This window comes from Littorina saxatilis, linkage group LG7 (genome assembly GCF_037325665.1).
Source record: "Littorina saxatilis isolate snail1 linkage group LG7, US_GU_Lsax_2.0, whole genome shotgun sequence".
Taxonomy (NCBI): Eukaryota; Metazoa; Mollusca; class Gastropoda; order Littorinimorpha; family Littorinidae; genus Littorina; species Littorina saxatilis.
In genome coordinates, this window is record NC_090251.1 from 53,961,408 (window position 1) to 53,979,749 (window position 18,342).

General features: G+C 41.5%; 1 protein-coding gene across 3 annotated transcripts; it reads left to right on the top strand.

The window, feature by feature from the left end:
* Window positions 1–8,052: 8,052 nt before the first annotated feature.
* LOC138971813 (protein FAM124A-like) lies at window positions 8,053–18,100 on the top strand. Of its 3 annotated transcripts, none has more exons than XM_070344634.1 (3): window positions 8,053–8,342; window positions 10,031–10,584; window positions 16,230–18,100. In XM_070344634.1, exon 3 carries the CDS (start codon window positions 16,264–16,266, stop codon window positions 17,584–17,586), a length of 1,323 nt encoding a protein of 440 aa, XP_070200735.1. In that variant the 5' UTR covers window positions 8,053–8,342; window positions 10,031–10,584; window positions 16,230–16,263; the 3' UTR covers window positions 17,587–18,100. The 3 variants fall into 3 exon arrangements, with proteins under 3 accessions (XP_070200735.1, XP_070200736.1, XP_070200737.1); XM_070344635.1 differs by having other exon boundaries at window positions 8,053–8,273; XM_070344636.1 differs by lacking the exon at window positions 8,053–8,342 and having other exon boundaries at window positions 9,125–10,584.
* The last annotated feature ends 242 nt before the right edge of the window (window positions 18,101–18,342 follow it).

An 18,342-nucleotide genomic window follows, 5' to 3' on the forward strand; every position in this document is an offset into this window, starting at 1 on the left:
ACAAGATGCAATATTACCTGCTATTCCGACTTGGTCGTGTGACAGACGTTTTCTTCCACACGAGATTACGTTGATTGTCTAACGAAGCCGTCAGGCTGAGTTAGACATCAGCTAATCGAGTGTGGAAGAAAACTCTGTCACACGACCAAGTCGGAATAGCATTTATGTCTCACAGCTTCAACAGAGGAGAGAACAAACACGTTTTGTGTACTCAAGCTTGACAAACCTCAACACAGGAGCAGCCATTGTGGAGAGATCTACTTTTTGACGGAAGTGACCGAACAACTGTGAATGACGTCTCGGTGTATGTGACTGACGTCACAGTCATCGTCACAGTCTGTATCTTTTGAAGCATCGTATTCTTCATGACGTCTTTCTGTGTCTGCATCCGCGAAATGTTTGCTCATTCCGGGATCTTTGTCATCTATGTTGAACAGAACTCTGTCCTTATAGTTTCAGACTAACAGGCCTCCTGAGCGAGCCACTTTCCAAGGGCAGCTAAATTCGCGTATGGAAACAGTACTGTCGTCTGGGATGCCGTTTTCAGTATTCTGAGCGTTGAAGAATGTGTAAAGAGAAGAAACGATAACAGCAGGAGAAATAAAAGTCGTGTGTTAATTTTTTGGCTTTTGGAGGGACGATTTTGAGTTTGAATCCGTTCTTGCCATGCTCCTAAAGCGTGTAACATACAATCTTGCACACGTTTGCTTTAGTAGTGGCAGAGAAGGAAAGCGTGTGACATCAAAATATATTAACCGGAAATATCAGAGGTCATGACCATGGAAGTTGCATACAATGGTACTATCACCGCCCTGTGCGTTTTACGACATCGTGCTTTGATGTTCTGATATCTTGATAAGTATTGCCAGGTGTATGCAAATGATGTGTGTAACACCTATCGTGAAGCAGGTGTGACAAAGAGGGAAGTGTATATCATATACTCTTCATACAAATACGACAAGTATATATATGCAAATGATGTGTGTATTTCACCCGGTGTCCACCGATCGATTCATGTAAATAAGGTAGCAACTATCAAGAAAGCTGAACAGAATCGAATGTCAACAACATTTACATGTTTACATGTTGGAGACCCAAGTTGCCCCCCCCCCCCCCCCTCTCCTCCCACAAGTTTTTTTGTTAAAACTGCAAAAAGTAAACAAACATTAAGTCCCGTCTTCCTCCTATCTGAACAGAATCGGATTCTACCAACATGTACATTTTGGGGACCCCAGATGTCAGGAAAAAAAGTCTGCAAAACGTAAATATATTCCAAGTCCCTGAATTCCTCCTTCTCTCTCTTTTAGCAACTGTAAACAATTTGTATGACTTGGTTTGTTTGTTTGTTTGTTTATTTGTTGCTTAACGTCCAGCCGACTACGCAGAGCCATATCAGGACGAGGAAGGGGGGGATGAAGGGGGCCACTTGTCAAGCGATTCCTGTTTACAAATGCACTAACCCATTACTTGTGTCCCAGCAGGCTTTAGTAAAACTAAATTAATACCTACTGGAAGATTACCAGTTTCCAGTATGTTAAAATAGGCTTAACCTATCTACTGCTGGACTTACATCAGAACACTAACAGATTAAACTATACATGAATCGCGAGACAAGCGGCAAGAGAAGAGATTTTTGGAAAAAATACAGGTGAATGAGCAAGAAGGCAGAAAAAAGAAAAGAATTCATGAAGAAAAAGAGAGAATGACAGGAAAGAGGAACCAAAAATCTACCTAACAGCAAACTAGAAAGCTCCTGCGGTTCCAAAAACAGGAGGGGCCTTTAATTTCATAACCGCAGTGCCCCACTGCGGGATATGACTTGGTTATAACCGGTCTGCACTTAAAAATGTTATCCTGCTTTTTGGATAGTTACTGTAAGTTGTCCAGTTTGTCTTTGGTGTACTTTGTGTGGGGGGTGGGGTCAGATGGTGGTGGAGGGAAAGAGGACGGGGGGGGGGGGGGGGGTAGGGATTTCATTTAGCAGTCCTATCTTATGTGAAGAGGAGGGGTCAACAATCTAAAACCAATATGCGAATCCGACACTTTCACCTTCACGTTAGGCCCCAAAAAAAAAGTCTGTTTACGGTATCCCGACCGACCCTATTTTTTCGCGCGACCCCATACTTTTTTTTTGGCATTTGGGGAAAGAAAAAAAAAGTCTTTGTTTTTTGGCAAAATAACTTAAAAATATGTTTTTTGGGAGAAAAAAAATCCCGACCTACCGACCCTATTTTTTTTTGCCTATGTTACCGTAAACAGACTTTTGGGGGGCCTTATACAGATCGGGCTAGACGCTATCACACACTGTGGACAAATAAGAGAAGCTATTACAGTCACTCTCTACAAACACAATCGAGGGCAAATTATGGTGGAGGGTAAACATCGTCAGGTGCTCGAGATATGCCACATGGAAGCCACTCGTCGCTTTGGAGCCCCGGGGCAGGAGATTTTATGGTTCGTCGAACTGGTTTGAAGCGTCGATTGCATGTAAAGGTTTGTTTTAGGACTGAAGATTGATTTCCCTTCCAGTGTCAACGAACGTGCCACACCGTCTCAGATTTGGCCAGGCTTTTACATGGGATAACACCATGAATCCACTTGAACACATACCAACAATCAACTTACAGACTGCTTGCTGTGGTGATTTGAGGTGTTTTTATGAATTCATTTAGTAAAACTACTAGTGGCTCAATAAGAAACAAGAAATTCCTCCGAGGTAGGAAAAACACCCCCGTCAAAGGGAAATAACCTTCTCAGTTGGTGGCAGTGACTGAGTGAGAATGGTTATTTCCCTTTGACCATGAAGATGTCCCTGTATAAGTCCTTGTATAATTTTAATCCACCAATAACTCCCTAACCGTGTGTTTGACTGGTCCCAAATTTTTGTAAGGACCGTCTCAGGAATGTATAGAACCTGTTCACCAAGTTTGGTGACGATCGGTCCGTTCATTCTTGAGATCTATATGCGAACACAAACAAACAAACAAACACATCGACCGAATCCAATAACTCCCTAACCGTGTGTTTGACTGGTCCCAATTTTTGTAAGGACCGTCTCAGGAATGTATAGAACCTGTTCACCAAGTTTGGTGACGATCGGTCCGTTCATTCTTGAGATCTATATGCGAACACAAACAAACAAACACATGGACCGAATCCTATACACACCCCTATACCGGGGGTGTAATTAATGCATTAAACAATCCCAGGCTGTTCGTTTTTGATATTTGTCCAAATGGAGGGATGGTCTTATTCCATGTAATAACCTGACCACATCTCAGATGGACACCAGCAGAGCGCACGACATATGATATATCAATACAAATTTAGAATAAAGGAACTTTGGGCTAACCGTATAACCGTGAGGTTGGGTGTGTGTCAAAATGTGTTGTGCAATATGGCATGAACATCTGTTTAAATTTGTTGTTAAAAATTACAGCTTTGTATTCCATGTTTATTATTTTTTTACGAAGTAATTATAGTAAAATAGTCTTATGTTTCTTATTTGTTCGACCCTCTTAGGATTATGGAGTTTTATGCACTGCCTTTTATAGTTAACTAAACTTTTGTATTTGAAATAGCCCATTGCAGTTGGTGTAGGCCTTAAGCTTATTTTAATCGTTTGTCCAGTATTTAATTTAATTCTCTATTTTTGTATGAACTCAAATGTTTAGTGTTCTTAGTATGTCTTGCTAGGCTAAGTTCTATTTAATCAGAGTATGTCTGCGTGTGCTTATACCTAGTGATATTGTAAAGCGCATAGTGCTTTTAGTTATGCGCTATAGAAATCTCCTTAATAAATAAATAAAATAAATAATGTGTGACTTCTCATTCGGATTGGCTAAGTTATCTGGTCCTTAAAGGAGAAGCGACTTTGCACAGGACTTCATTGCCTTTGTATCCATCTAGCTAGACCAGGGGACCGCACGAAGTACGATACACGACTTTGCATAGGACTTCATTGCCTTTGTATCCATCCAGCCAGACCAGGGGACCGCACGAAGTACGATACACGACTTTGCATAGGACTTCATTGCCTTTGTATCCATCCAGCTAGACCAGGGGACCGCACGAAGTACGATACACGACTTTGCATAGGACTTCATTGCCTTTGTATCCATCCAGCTAGACCAGGGGACCGCACGAAGTACGATACACCACTTTGCATAGGACTTCATTGCCTTTGTATCCATCCAGCTAGACCAGGGGACCGCACGAAGTACGATACACGACTTTGCATAGGACTTCATTGCCTTTGTATCCATCCAGCTAGACCAGGGGACCGCACGAAGTACGATACACCACTTTGCATAGGACTTCATTGCCTTTGTATCCATCCAGCCAGACCAGGGGACCGCACGAAGTACGATACACGACTTTGCATAGGACTTCATTGCCTTTGTATCCATCTAGCTAGACCAGGGGACCGCACGAAGTACGATACACGACTTTGCATAGGACTTCATTGCCTTTGTATCCATCTAGCTAGACCAGGGGACCGCACGAAGTACGATACACGACTTTGCATAGGACTTCATTGCCTTTGTATCCATCTAGCTAGACCAGGGGACCGCACGAAGTACGATACACGACTTTGCATAGGACTTCATTGCCTTTGTATCCATCTAGCGAGACCAGGGGACCGCACGAAGTACGATACACGACTTTGCATAGGACTTCATTGCCTTTGTATCCATCCAGCCAGACCAGGGGACCGCACGAAGTACGATACACGACTTTGCATAGGACTTCATTGCCTTTGTATCCATCTAGCTAGACCAGGGGACCGCACGAAGTACGATACACGACTTTGCATAGGACTTCATTGCCTTTGTATCCATCCAGCCAGACCAGGGGACCGCACGAAGTACGATACACGACTTTGCATAGGACTTCATTGCCTTTGTATCCATCCAGCCAGACCAGGGGACCGCACGAAGTACGATACACGACTGAGAAAGGAGAAGCGACTTTGCATAGGACTTCATTGCCTTTGTATCCATCCAGCTAGACCAGGGGACCGCACGAAGTACGATACACGACTGAGAAAGGAGAAGCGACTTTGCATAGGACTTCATTGCCTTTGTATCCATCTAGCGAGACCAGGGGACCGCACGAAGTACGATACACGACTTTGCATAGGACTTCATTGCCTTTGTATCCATCTAGCCAGACCAGGGGACCGCACGAAGTACGATACACCACTGAGAAAGGAGAAGCGACTTTGCATAGGACTTCATTGCCTTTGTATCCATCCAGCCAGACCAGGGGACCGCACGAAGTACGATACACGACTGAGAAAGGAGAACTAAACTAGAAATCAGCTTTGATGATGGTTCTATTTCTCAGACGTTGGTATGTTTCGATTTGTGGAGGACTGTGCTACGTTAGAGTCAATCAATCAATCAATCAATATGAGGCTTATATCGTGCGTATTCCGTGGGTACAGTTCTAAGCGCAGGGATTTTTTAAATTGTTTTATTTTTTTTTATTTTTTTTAAAATGTTATGCACATATTCAAGGCGCAGGGATTTATTTATGCCGTGTGAGATGGAATTTTTTTTACACAATACATCACGCATTCACATCGGCCAGCAGAGTCTAACCTCTTGTAAAAGTGATAAGACAATTTGAAAATAGACCCCCCCCCCCCCCACCACCAGGTAAATTCAAAGAGGGTAAAGTACTCAGTTGAAAACGCCCCGTGAAAACGGACAATTTCGAAGGCTAAAAAACTCTGATAGCAATCTCATTATAAAGAGGAAAGAGGCCTTTAAAAGCAGCGAAAACGACAAGTAAGTGTACCAGTCTATATATCTCTCTATACCATTCACGCGTCACCGCTTGTTGACAAGGCTTCGATCTGTATAGTGCGATTGACTGTCTGGCATCTACGTCATTTAGAATCTGTTCCTGTTCAATACTTTAGAGTTCGATGAGACTGATTGTGAGTTGTTGGTGGAAGTGTTCGATGATGTGCTCAGTGATGCATGCTTCTTTTGATTTTGTAGAGAATGAAGCACAAACAGACTGACTCGCACCTCTGAGTTGATTGAGTACGAGTGTACCTGCCTGTTTCTTGTTTTATTGCTGTTTTCGTTGGTGTGTTTTTTACGAGCATGTTTAAACAGATGATATCTAAAAGACCATTTCGGAAAAAGCTTTCTGGCGTGTGGAAGCTGACATCAAGAAGTCCATGGGACATTGACCGTACTGTCGACACTTCAGCAACAACTGAGGCGGGGGGGGGAGGGGTGGTGGTGGGGGGGGGGGTTGTTTAACGTGCCTCAGAGCTGCTGTGATCTCCACCTGCGAGCACTAATCTGAGTCTCAATCGATGTAATTATGCCATTCTTTAGTACACAATTATCTACAGTTAGCTGTATGGGAGGAGGTGTGTTTGTGTGAGGGGGAAGGGGGATAAGAGGGCAGGGTGAGGGGGCTGGCAATCTGTGTGTGTGTTTCTTTTAGGGGAGTATTTCTGTCTCTGTACATGTGTGGGAATGAGTGTTTGAGAGGGGAGTTTTCTGTGTGTGTGTGTGTGTGTGTGTGTGTGTGTGTGGTGTGTGTGTGTGTGTGTGGTGTGTGTGTGTGTGTGGTTCTGTCTACTTATCTTGTATCACTGTGTGTATGATTCTCTGTATGTGCGTGGATTTCTCTTTGTGATTGCCTGCAGTGAAATGGCTGCTTATTTTGGGGGAGAGGAGGGGGGGGGGGGGAGAGGATATGTATTCATAGGGTTTACGACTTGAGGGATTAGTGGAGAGCACCTGTACGCATCAGAAACATGAGATCATTACACCTGGAGGTGTGAAAAAGACTTAAGATGTTTTTTAAAACACGTCGAGTGTATCCACCCTATTCAGGTACGCGAGTGAAAAAAATGAAAAGAAGTATGCCAAACGGCATTGTGAACCTATGTAGTCAATTACAACAGTCATTGTCAGGTAATGTCCATTTGATTGGCCTACATCACTCACGCTGTGTAAATGGATTAACCTAGTTGTCGGAGCAGAGAACTGCAGGCATTCAAAACTAGGCAAGGTCAAAGTTCAGACACCTGCATCGTACGTAGCTTTTTCATAGATTCATCCAGTTTTCTTTGATTCAAAAAACAAAACAAAACAAAACAAAACAAATCGAAACAACTAACCAACAAACTCAACAATTCGAAATCGATATACTGCGCTAACGCTACAAATTCATGTATATATACAGACTTAACAAGAACCAATTATATCATTTCTACAGATAGGTTAAATGGAACGTTCCAAAGATTTCAATGCAAAACATCCACGAGAAAAGTCGACGTGTTGGTCTTTAAAATACATGTGAATACTAAAGACACACAACAGATAAACATTACTAAAGACACACAACAGATAAACATTACTAAAGACACACAACAGATAAACATTACTAAAGACACACAACAGATAAACATTACTAAAGACACACAACAGATAAACATTACTGAAAAGATGAGAAAAGAAAAAAGAAAAGAAAAAAAGTTTAGCACTGAGAATGAAAAAGAGAGTTACAAGTGTGTATAGTATACTACAACAACAACTACAACAACAACAACTACAACTACTACTACTGCTGCTGCTGCTACTACTACTACCACTAATACTACTTCTACCACTACTACAACAACTACTACTACTACGTCTTCTAATACTACTACTTCTACCAGTACTACAACAACTACTACCACTACTACTGCTACAACTACTACTAATAATAATAATGATAAATAACAAATGACATAAGAACAATGAGCACGGAAATTAAGATAAAGAAAGAAAAAAATAAGTCGGGGTCTCCCTACACACAGAATCGCATTCTAAAAGCATTGAGTCAAGTTTGCAGTCAGCGTTTCACAGCAATACACAACCACACATAATCCCACCCCGATCACACGGCTACTGTATCTTCCCGTTTGTCTACCCCGTTTACGGAAGCCGCGAGTACAGTGCGGTGATTTACCAGCGCTAGTTTTGCTCGCTGAGCTACCCAGTATGTTACAATCGGGTGGCAGACGCAAGCGACTCAAGTTGGGCATAGAGCGACATGGCCACCCGGTGGTACAATATTATAGGCTACTTTGGCTCTTGTTCCTATCCGCCAGTCTCGCTGCGAGACACCGAATGGTTCAGACCAGCCTATGGGAAGAGAGTAAAAAAAGAAATACTTTGCTGTGGAAAGACTGATTCAGACTCAGCTAGAAAAATAACAAAGGGATACCTTACTGTGCAGTACCTATAGCTGTGGTATATTGTTCAATGCTAATTTGTGTATGATACAACACCGTGGCTGGTGCATCTGGGAAAATCAAACAGGTTAATGTTGCTGTGGCACGAGTCTGATTCCATTAGAAAGACAACAGGGCCAAAATGATTGATAATTTCTGTGGCAAACTTCGCTCTGGTTCACCTGTGAAGATAACAGAGTAATAATTATGGTGATTGTTTCGGCGCTTGTTTGATTCTGTAAGAAAGACAACGGAGTGATACTTTTGGTGTTTCAAAGTTTACTGGACTATACTTTGGCGTGTGATGGTTTTCTGCGCCAAATGTTTCAATTCGCTGAAAAGACAACTCAGTGATTCTTCGGTGTGCGCCAATTGTTTCAATTTTTTGGAAAGAAAACAGAGTGATACTTTGGCGTGTGATGGTTTTCTGCGCCAAATGTTTCAATTCGCTAAAAAGACAACTCAGTGATTCTTCGGTGTGCGCCAATTGTTTCAATTTTTTGGAAAGAAAACTGAGTGATACTTTGGCGTGTGATGGTTTTCATACTCTTGTTGTTTCAAATTTGACTGGACGATACGCTTGTGTGTGATGAGTTCTGCGCCAAATGTTTCAATTTGCCGGAAAGACAACTGAGTGATACTTTGGCGTCTGATTGTTAACTCGGCGATAGTTTTCAACGTGATAATTTGCTGTGCTAAAATAGTACACTGTACATCTATGTTTTGGAATGACAACATGGCAATATATACTTTCCTGACGATACTTAAAATTGCAACACTTAAAGCTGTGGTCTATTTATGACTTTCCGGGGCTACGAGGTTGAAAAAATAGGGATAAAATCATAAACAGAATTCTGTACAGCAAACGCTTTCCGAAACCCCACCTATACGGCGTGTATGACCTTGAGAGCTTCAGTCAACGCTTGAATTTTGCAGTGGTAACATCCGGTTTGCTCTCTCAGAGCTGAGCATATTTGTCAAGAAGGATCAAGCAGAAAAAATAAACGACTTGGCAGGGATTCGAACTCGAAGGCCTGGAGGCCTCGAAATGACGGGGACGATGTCTTAACCGCTAGGCCACTTCACCAGTGTTGTCAAAGATAAAAAAAAAGATAATTTTATATCATTCTACACTTGAATTACCATTCATGCGTTGCAAAAACGTCAAAATTGCCATTAAAATGTGCCTTTATTTGCAAACATGTTTCACGGAATCGCAGTACATGTTTACACCGTCATGCTACACGACATTCGCAAATAGCTGCGATATCTCTATTTACAACATGCAAGAAAAATGACAAGAACAGTAATTGAATCTCTCCAAAGCTCTGTGCAGTTGAAAACAGACATTATAAGAGATAGTTATACATGTATTCACTTCTGAACAATGGGCGGATAGATATAAATCTTGCTGCTTCAAGAATAACATAACATGAATTTATATCAATGTTTTTCCTTCTTTTTCTCAATTGGCGCAGTTAGTAGTTAGGATATGAGACACGAAGTCTCGAGGTCGAGAGTTCGTATCTTCGCCGGGGCGTTTATTTTTTCCCCTAGATCTCTCTTGAAGATAAAATATGATCAGAGCAAACCGGATGTTATCCCTGCGAAATTCAAGCGTTGACTGAAGCTCTCAAGGTCATACACGCCGTAGCGTTTGCTGTACAGAATTCTGTACATGATTTTATCCCTATTTTTCAACCTCGTAGCCCCGGAAAGTCATAAATAGACCACAGCTTTAAACCAATAAAGAGCACAGTTTTTATTTAATTTCAGCCTACATTTCAAAGCAGAAGAAAGACGGAAGATTCATCGAAAACGCACCTACGCGAACCCGATGAAACATAAGATTTCTACCCATTGCATTATAAAGACGTGTGCAGCGCTGCGGAAAGCGTTCATTGAGAAAACGCTAAAACATTGATTCCTTACTTTGCATTTGGGGAGACAAAATCCAGCGGTGATTTTTCTTTCTCCGGCATAATTATCCGTGAGCATGTGATTTTCCTTTTGTGTTGCAAATGACCCCTGCAGCAACGAGAGTACTTTGGAATTTTCGCCGCCAGAGCTAATAGAGTCAGCATGAGTGAACAATGTGAACAAAAAGAACATTGCCGCATTACTCGCTCTTGACACAGAATTATTCTTTTGTTGTCCCTCTCCTCCTCCTTCCTGTGTGCGCTCGTTCACTTGCACTGACTGCTGAGACAACTTTTCTGATGACGCGTGAAGAACAACATTATTTGCTGACTGCTGTGATTAGTACAGTTATGGCGTGACGACATTCGCGTTAGACGTTCTTGGAGTTTCTGAGTTGGTGTGAAGTTGTGGTAAGTTTCTGTTTTTGTTTTCCGTTTCTTTTTTTCTTTCTTCATCATTAAGTAATTATGTCACAAGTGTTAGTGTTAAGACTGAACGGGGTATGAATGTGCTGAGTCAGAGTATGAGAGAATTGGGATGCACGGGGATTAGTTTATAGTTGTGTTTAAATGGTGAGCGAATGACATGTGTGTGTGAGCTATGTTTGGGCAGTGCAGGCTAGAACAGCGACCGGTGTAGATGTGTAGCAGGGTATGTGGTAGAATTCTTAGGTTAGGTTAACCCTTCTATTTTCTTATTTTATCTTCTTTGATTTCTTTGCTTATTTCTTTAGGTAGGCTTTTATTTCTTAGAATAGGTTTAGCATGGGTTGTCTTCTATTTATAATTTGTAAATAAAGTCTTGTTATTGTTTATTCTTTCTCGTTTGTTATCGTTTTCATTCTTCGTTTGTTTTGTTGTCTGTGTCTCACGCCGTTCACCACGCACCTCAACTCTCCTTCGGGATTGTGACAAGTTACAAGCAGATGTACCCGGATTTTCCAGGCTTCCACTGAGACCCAACCACATACCTACCCACTTAACACACGAAGCTTTAAAACATATTCTCCCACTCAGGCACAACCAAATACATACCCACTTAACACACGAAGCTTTAAACAATATTCTCCCACTCAGGCACAACCAAATACCTACCCACTTAACACACGAAGCTTTAAACAATATTCTCCCACCCAGGTACAACCAAATACCTAGCCACTTAGACTTACATACGAAGATGTAAGATGAAAAGAACCTTTTGCTCAGACGCAACCAAATACCTATACACTTTACAAACGAAGATAATAAAACAATTCTTCCACTGAGACCGAACCAAATACCTACCCACTTACACACGAAGATGTAAGATGAAAACAATCTTCTGCTCAGACACAACCAAATACCTATCTCCTAACACACACGAAGATTATATACCAATTCTTCCACTCAGACACAACCAAATACCTACCAACTTACACACGAAGATGTAAGATGAAAACAATCTTCTGCTCAGACGCAACCAAATACCTATACACTTTACAAACGAAGATTATAAAACAATTCTTCCACTCAGACACAAACAAATACCTACCAACTTACACACGAAGATGTAAGATGAAAACAATCTTCTGCTCAGACGCAACCAAATACCTATACACTTTACAAACGAAGATTATAAAACAATTCTCCCATTCAGACACAAACAAATACCTACCAACTTACACACGAAGATGTAAGATGAAAACAATCTTCTGCTCAGACGCAACCAAATACCTATACACTTTACAAACGAAGATTATAAAACAATTCTTCCACTCAGACACAACCAAATACCTACCAACTTACACACGAAGATATAAGATGAAAACAATCTTCTGCTCAGACGCAACCAAATACCTATACACTTTACAAACGAAGATTATAAAACAATTCTTCCACTCAGACACAACCAAATACCTACCAACTTACACACGAAGATGTAAGATGAAAACAATCTTCTGCTCAGACGCAACCAAATACCTATACACTTTACAAACGAAGATTATAAAACAATTCTCCCATTCAGACACAAACAAATACCTACCAACTTACACACGAAGATGTAAGATGAAACAAAATCTTCTTCTCAGACACACCACAATACTTATATATATACTAACACACACGAAGATATACGCAGGAAAAAACATTTCCTGCTCGCACACTGCAACATACGTACCTACCCACTGACACACGAATATTTAAGATGAAACAAGTCGCATAAGGCGAAATTACTACAGTCAGTCAAGCTGTCGAACTCACGGGATAAAACTGAACGCACTGTATGTTTTTACCAAGACAGTACAGCTTCGTCAATCCCCGCGTGAAGGAAATCGCTCACCTCCCACGTGCAAAACGTAGTGATATTGACACGCCAGATTAGCGCGGTAGCGTATTGTGCTAAGCAGGAAAGCGCGCTTTTCTGTATTCTTGTTAACTTTCTGAGCTTGTTTTGAATACAACCTATCATATCTATATGTTTTTGGAATCAGAAAATGATAAAGAATAAGATGAAATCGTTTTTGGATCGATTCTTTAAATTTTAATCGTAAGACTAATTAATCTATTTTCGTTAATTGTGATCACATTTTAAGAGTAAACATGACATATGTATTATATTTTTAGATTCAGACTGTTTGCGAAAAATCGATTTTAATGACAACTTTAATGAGCAAACTCATTAATTAATTTTTAAGCCTTCAAGCTGAAATGCAATACCAAAGTCCGGGCTTCGTCGAAAATTACTTGACCAAAATGTCAACCAATTTGGTTGAAAAATGAGAGCGTGACAGTGCCGCCTCAACTTTCACGAAAAGCCGGATATGACGTCATCAAAGACATTTATAAAAAAAAAATGAAAACAATGTCTGGAGATGTCATACTCAGGATCTCTCATGTCAAGTTTCATGAAGATCGGTCCAGTAGTTTTCTCTGAATCGCTCTACACACACACACACACACACACACACACACACACACACACACACACACACACACACACCCACACACACACCGCACACACACACACACACACACACACACACACACACACACACATACACACACACACAGACACACACACACACACATACACCACGACCCTCGTCTCGATTCCCCCCTCTACGTTAAAACATTTAGTCAAAACTTGACTAAATGTAAAAAAGAAATCATTCCCGCTCAGACACGATCAAATCCATACGGTGATCACTTACAGCAAACATCATAGTTCTAATATAAAACCCACGACACATAGAAGACAAAAGAAAAACAAGTCGCGTAAGGCGAAAATACAACATTTAGTCAAGCTGTCGAACTCACAGAATGAAACTGAACGCAATGCAATTTTTCAGCAAGACCGTATACTCGTAGCATCGTCAGTCCACCGCTCATGGCAAAGGCAGTGAAATTGACAAGAAGAGCGGGGTAGTAGTTGCCCTGAGAAGGATAGCACGCTTTTCTGTACCTCTCTTCGTTTTAACTTTCTGAGCGTGTTTTTAATCCAAACATATCATATCTATATTTTTTGGAATCAGGAACCGACAAGGAATAAAGATGGAATTGTTTTTAAAACGATTTCGGAAATTTAATTTTAATCATAATTTTTATATTTTTAATTTTTAGAGCTTGTTTTTAATCCGAATATAACATATTTATATGTTTTTAGAATCAGAACATGATAAAGAATAAAATAAAAGTAATTTTTGATCGTTTTATAAAAAAATAATTTTAATTACAATTTTCAGATTTTTAATGACCAAAGTCATTATAATTAATTTTTAAGCCATCAAGCTGAAAAGCAATATCGAAGTCCGGCCTTCGTCGAAGATTGCTTTACAAAAATTTCAATCAATTTGATTGAAAATTGAGGGTGTGACAGTGCCGCCTCAACTTTTACAAAAAGCCGGATATGACGTCATCAAAATCATTTATTGAAAAAAAGAAAAAAACATCTGGGGATATCATTCCCAGGAACTCTCATGTCAAATTTCATAAAGATCGGTTCAGTAGTTTAGTCTGAATTCAGCAGCACTTTGCTCATCGTAACTAATCGTGTAAACCGTCAAGGCTTTTGTGTGGAACAAGATAGTCCTTTAACTCGACATTCCTTCCAAAAATCAACGGCCCAACCGCTTCCTATACAGAGACGGAATGTTTTGCTGACTTTATTTCACAGATTGACATACGCGTCGGAAACGAAATTAATTCAGCAAAGTTGTTCCAACTCCGCAAAGAAAACACCAAGCTAGGATGCAGAGTTTTGGTATAATAATAAAAATAATAATAATACGAGAATTTATAACGCGCACATATCTCACCCCAAGGCGACTCAAGGCGCACTCATACACAATCTTTCGCATTAACAACTCAAGCATACTCTTAGACACTTACGCATAAATTACATGAATATGACAAGGCAACAACACAAACAGAGACACGGCACTCATAAGTAAGCATAAAAAAGAAAAGAAAATTTCAAACAATAATTATGTAGATGGCTATTTACAACTGATCTGATTTAGGCTTGCGGCCGGTGAGATGGGGGAGGGGGGGGGGAGGGGGGGTGTAGCGGGGCACTGTAGTCTGAGGATTATTTAGGGAAAAGAAAAGTCTTGAGGCCAGATTTAAATGCTTCTAAAGACTGTATATGGGTCGAAGTTGAAGAATGTACTGTTCTACTGCCCAACACAAGCCTGGAAAGACCCATGGTCATCTGCAAGATAGTTTTCACGGGATAGGAGGTACCTGTAAGGGTTTTTTCATCATTCTACAAAGAATTCATTTTTTTATTCTAACCTTTCAACCTTCCCCGTGTGTCGTGGGTGAAAATCTACCAACTTGAATATATTATATATATCTGCCCATAATTCTGTCAGTTCTCTTGCCACGTCCATACGATTTTATCGATGATTTTATCTCCAAGGCATTGTATGATTTTGACGACAAATAAAAAAAATAAAAAAATAAAAAGAAGTTTAAAGGCCCTTAAATAATTGGATTCACCATTTGAGATCTAGCCAGGCTTGTGCATGGGACACGACCATCCCGCCACTTGGACACATACCAACAATCAACATCGTTAGTGCTCTTTGTGCAGGGTGGGAGGTTTTTGTGAGAAGTTAGTTAGTTGTTGCTTTTGGGTCCAGCGGACCATATAGGCCAAATCAGGACCCCTTTTGTGAAGTAACTTCTTAAAGGCATATGTACGCGCTCCCGTGTTTACAAAGTGTAGTTTGCCCATAATCGATGTCAAACGCACCATAAGACCATATAATGACGATATGTCGCCATGCGCGGACCATATACATGCATTACAGCTTGTTCTAGCCTCTGAAAAAGTGAGGATGTCAACAAAGACGCGGAGTTATTTCCCTTGCGTCAACGTTCCCTCTGTTGGCAAATCTATAAATAGGACGATCTAGATCAAAATAAAAATTCAAATATCTCAACATTTAAGGGGTCCTAGACCACAATATCTTGCAGGGAACTTAATTTAGCATGTCTCCAGCTGTTGGTAAAGCAATTAGCGTGTATAGTCATCGAGTACATATGGCTTTAATTGACACGAGTGGCTTTTAGTTAAATACATTCACGAACAATGTCTCACTCTGCACAAGAAGCCGCCAGGATGTTGATTGTTGATTGTATGTACAAGTTACGGGATGCTCTAACCTTAAAATCCTGGCCACATCTAAGACGGTGAGCCGAATTGTTTATACAAGAAGGACCATGCCTTCAGCAATAAGGCCCCCCCCCCCCCAAAAAAAAAAAAAAAAAAAAAAATAGTCTGTTTACGATAACATAGGCAAAAAAAATAGGGTCGGTAGGTCGGGATTTTTTTTTAAAATTATTTTTCTCCGAAAAAATAGGGTCGGTCGGGATACCGAAAACAGACTATTTTTGTGTGTGGCCTAAGTCAAGTCAAGTCAAGTCAATATTTATTTCAAAAACCCCTAGGGTTACATGAATTAAAAAAAAATGCAATAAACACGACAAAAAAGATCTGTAATAATGAGACACAACACTTCTAATCCACCGAAAATAAATCAAGAACACTGACATTGTTTATGTGCTTTCAGAAGCCTGCTGGTCTGAGCTGGAGCAGAGACAGCCATGGCGACAACGAATGAACTGGGTGACTGCAGCAAAGTGCACCTGACCTTACACGTCCCGAAAGGACGCACACAACACATGCGAAAACTTCTCAAACCTCTTCTCCAGCCTGCAGACCCTTCTCTCAGCCTCACACACTTTCACGAGTCTGAATCGCCGGTCTTAAAGTCAGATTTCAGACCCAAGAAAAGCATCCCGAAGTACTGTGTGGGTTGTGAAATCTTGACCTCCCCAGCGCTGAGCGTGATGACCTTTCTCCCCGAGGATGGTACAGCGAGGGAGACCACAGAACGTCTTCAGAAGTTTCCCTGGAAGTTTCATCACAGAATTGAGCTCCAAAACTCTCAAAGCGGTTCCAATTTTGTGTCAGGAAAGCAAGAGTTTTATTCTTTATCCAGACAGTATCCACTGTTTTGTGTGTCACCGTCGCCTGCAAGCGGAAAGTGTACTGTCAGATTTAACCTCTTTGTCAGAAACTTCCGGTCCATGTTGGAATTTTACCGTTTGTTGGCTGATTCTGAAATGGAGAGTACGAAGGCAGATTTCGCGTTGTTTTCCGTGAATACGTCAAACTCTGACTTTTCTTCCTTCGTGTCTTCATCCTACATGTCATCGTCACTGTCATCTTCGTCTTCCTCGTTGTCTTCGTTATCAAAAACAGCGTCTTCATCGTCGGGTTTAATGTGTTCCGTTCAGCTGGCATTGAAACACTGCCCTTACCTTGACCCTTACCCTTTGACCTCAGCATACCTCACCTTCTTCGTTCGCAACATGACGGCTTTGAGGACAGTACTACCAGGCAAGGCGATAGAAATGTCTCACAATTCCTTCATCGTTAGAGACCCTGATGGAAATTGCGTCGTTGTACACGACATAGAACCAGCGTTTGTACCACGACCCAACAACCTTTTCACAACAACCTCTCGCGCCAAAACTCGGAGGTCGATAACAGGAATCAGAAACACCGCGCGTGCGCAGGACTGTGTTTCCGGGAAGCTGAGCAGCAAGGGAAGCTACTGCGATAGCCAGGATTCTGGGCGGTTTTCGGACAGCGAGAGAGGGTCGAGCGAGCTTGACCAGTGTATGGAGCGACTGGTCAAGGAGGTCAGTCTCAACATCACAGACTACAGCGAGTCTTCGGACACGGACAGCGATGACCGGTTGTGTCTGGACGATAGCGGGGCGTGTATGGCTGGCGGTGGGTGTTCGGACACCGGTTGTGACGGTGATGATTTGTGGAGTGGCAGCGAGGACCAGAAAGTGAGGATTGGCAGTCTCGGGGAAATACAACACGCGCACAAGAAAAAGATGGTGTACCTTTAGCTTGTATTTACTGATTGTGGATCTGTATTAAGCTTGGATTGGACACTTTTCCTGATGATCAACAGTGCGGTTGTTGTAGTAGACCAAAAGTGAGGATTCATACTCATGATAAAATACACAAAATTCAGAAGAATGCAGTAATAATTATTGTCTCGGTAAAATACAACGGGTACAGAAGGAAACAAAATATCAAAAGATTGTTGAAGTGCTTAGTGTGGTGTGTTAAGCTGTGGCTAGATGTCCGGAGTAAGGATAAGTAGGGTTGTGCTGTCAGTGGGGAAAAGTTGTTTATTTTGTCTCGGTGAAATATATACAACAGGTACAGAAGACGAAGAAGGCAGTGTACATTTAATTGATCAAACTGAATGTGTAGAGTGTTTAGAGATGGCAGTTTGGCCACCGTTTAAGCGAGAGTTTTCGTCTTGGAAAATACATTTAAACCCAGAGCAGAGAAATATCCGTCAAACGATTGACCAAACGGATACAGGAGCAGGGCCGGACCAAATGAGTTGTAAGGGGGGGGGGGGGGGGTTCCTCCTTTTTTGGGGGGGCAAATCAGCGGGGAAAAAAAGAAAAAAAAACCAACACTCAAAGCAAGGTACATGCTTTTTCCAGGGGTGGGGTTCCGGAACCCCTGGAACCCCCCCCCCCCCCCCCCCCCCCTGGGCCCGGCCCTGCAGGAGCATGAGCAGGTGTAAGGAGGTGTTCGGAATGAGGATTTATATGATGGTGGCGGCAGCTGAACATTTTTGTGTG

Bases quoted from the DNA above. Each gene is read 5' to 3' on its own strand.
- LOC138971813 (XM_070344634.1), top strand. From the start codon at position 16,264: ATGGCGACAACGAATGAACTGGGTGACTGCAGCAAAGTGCACCTGACC.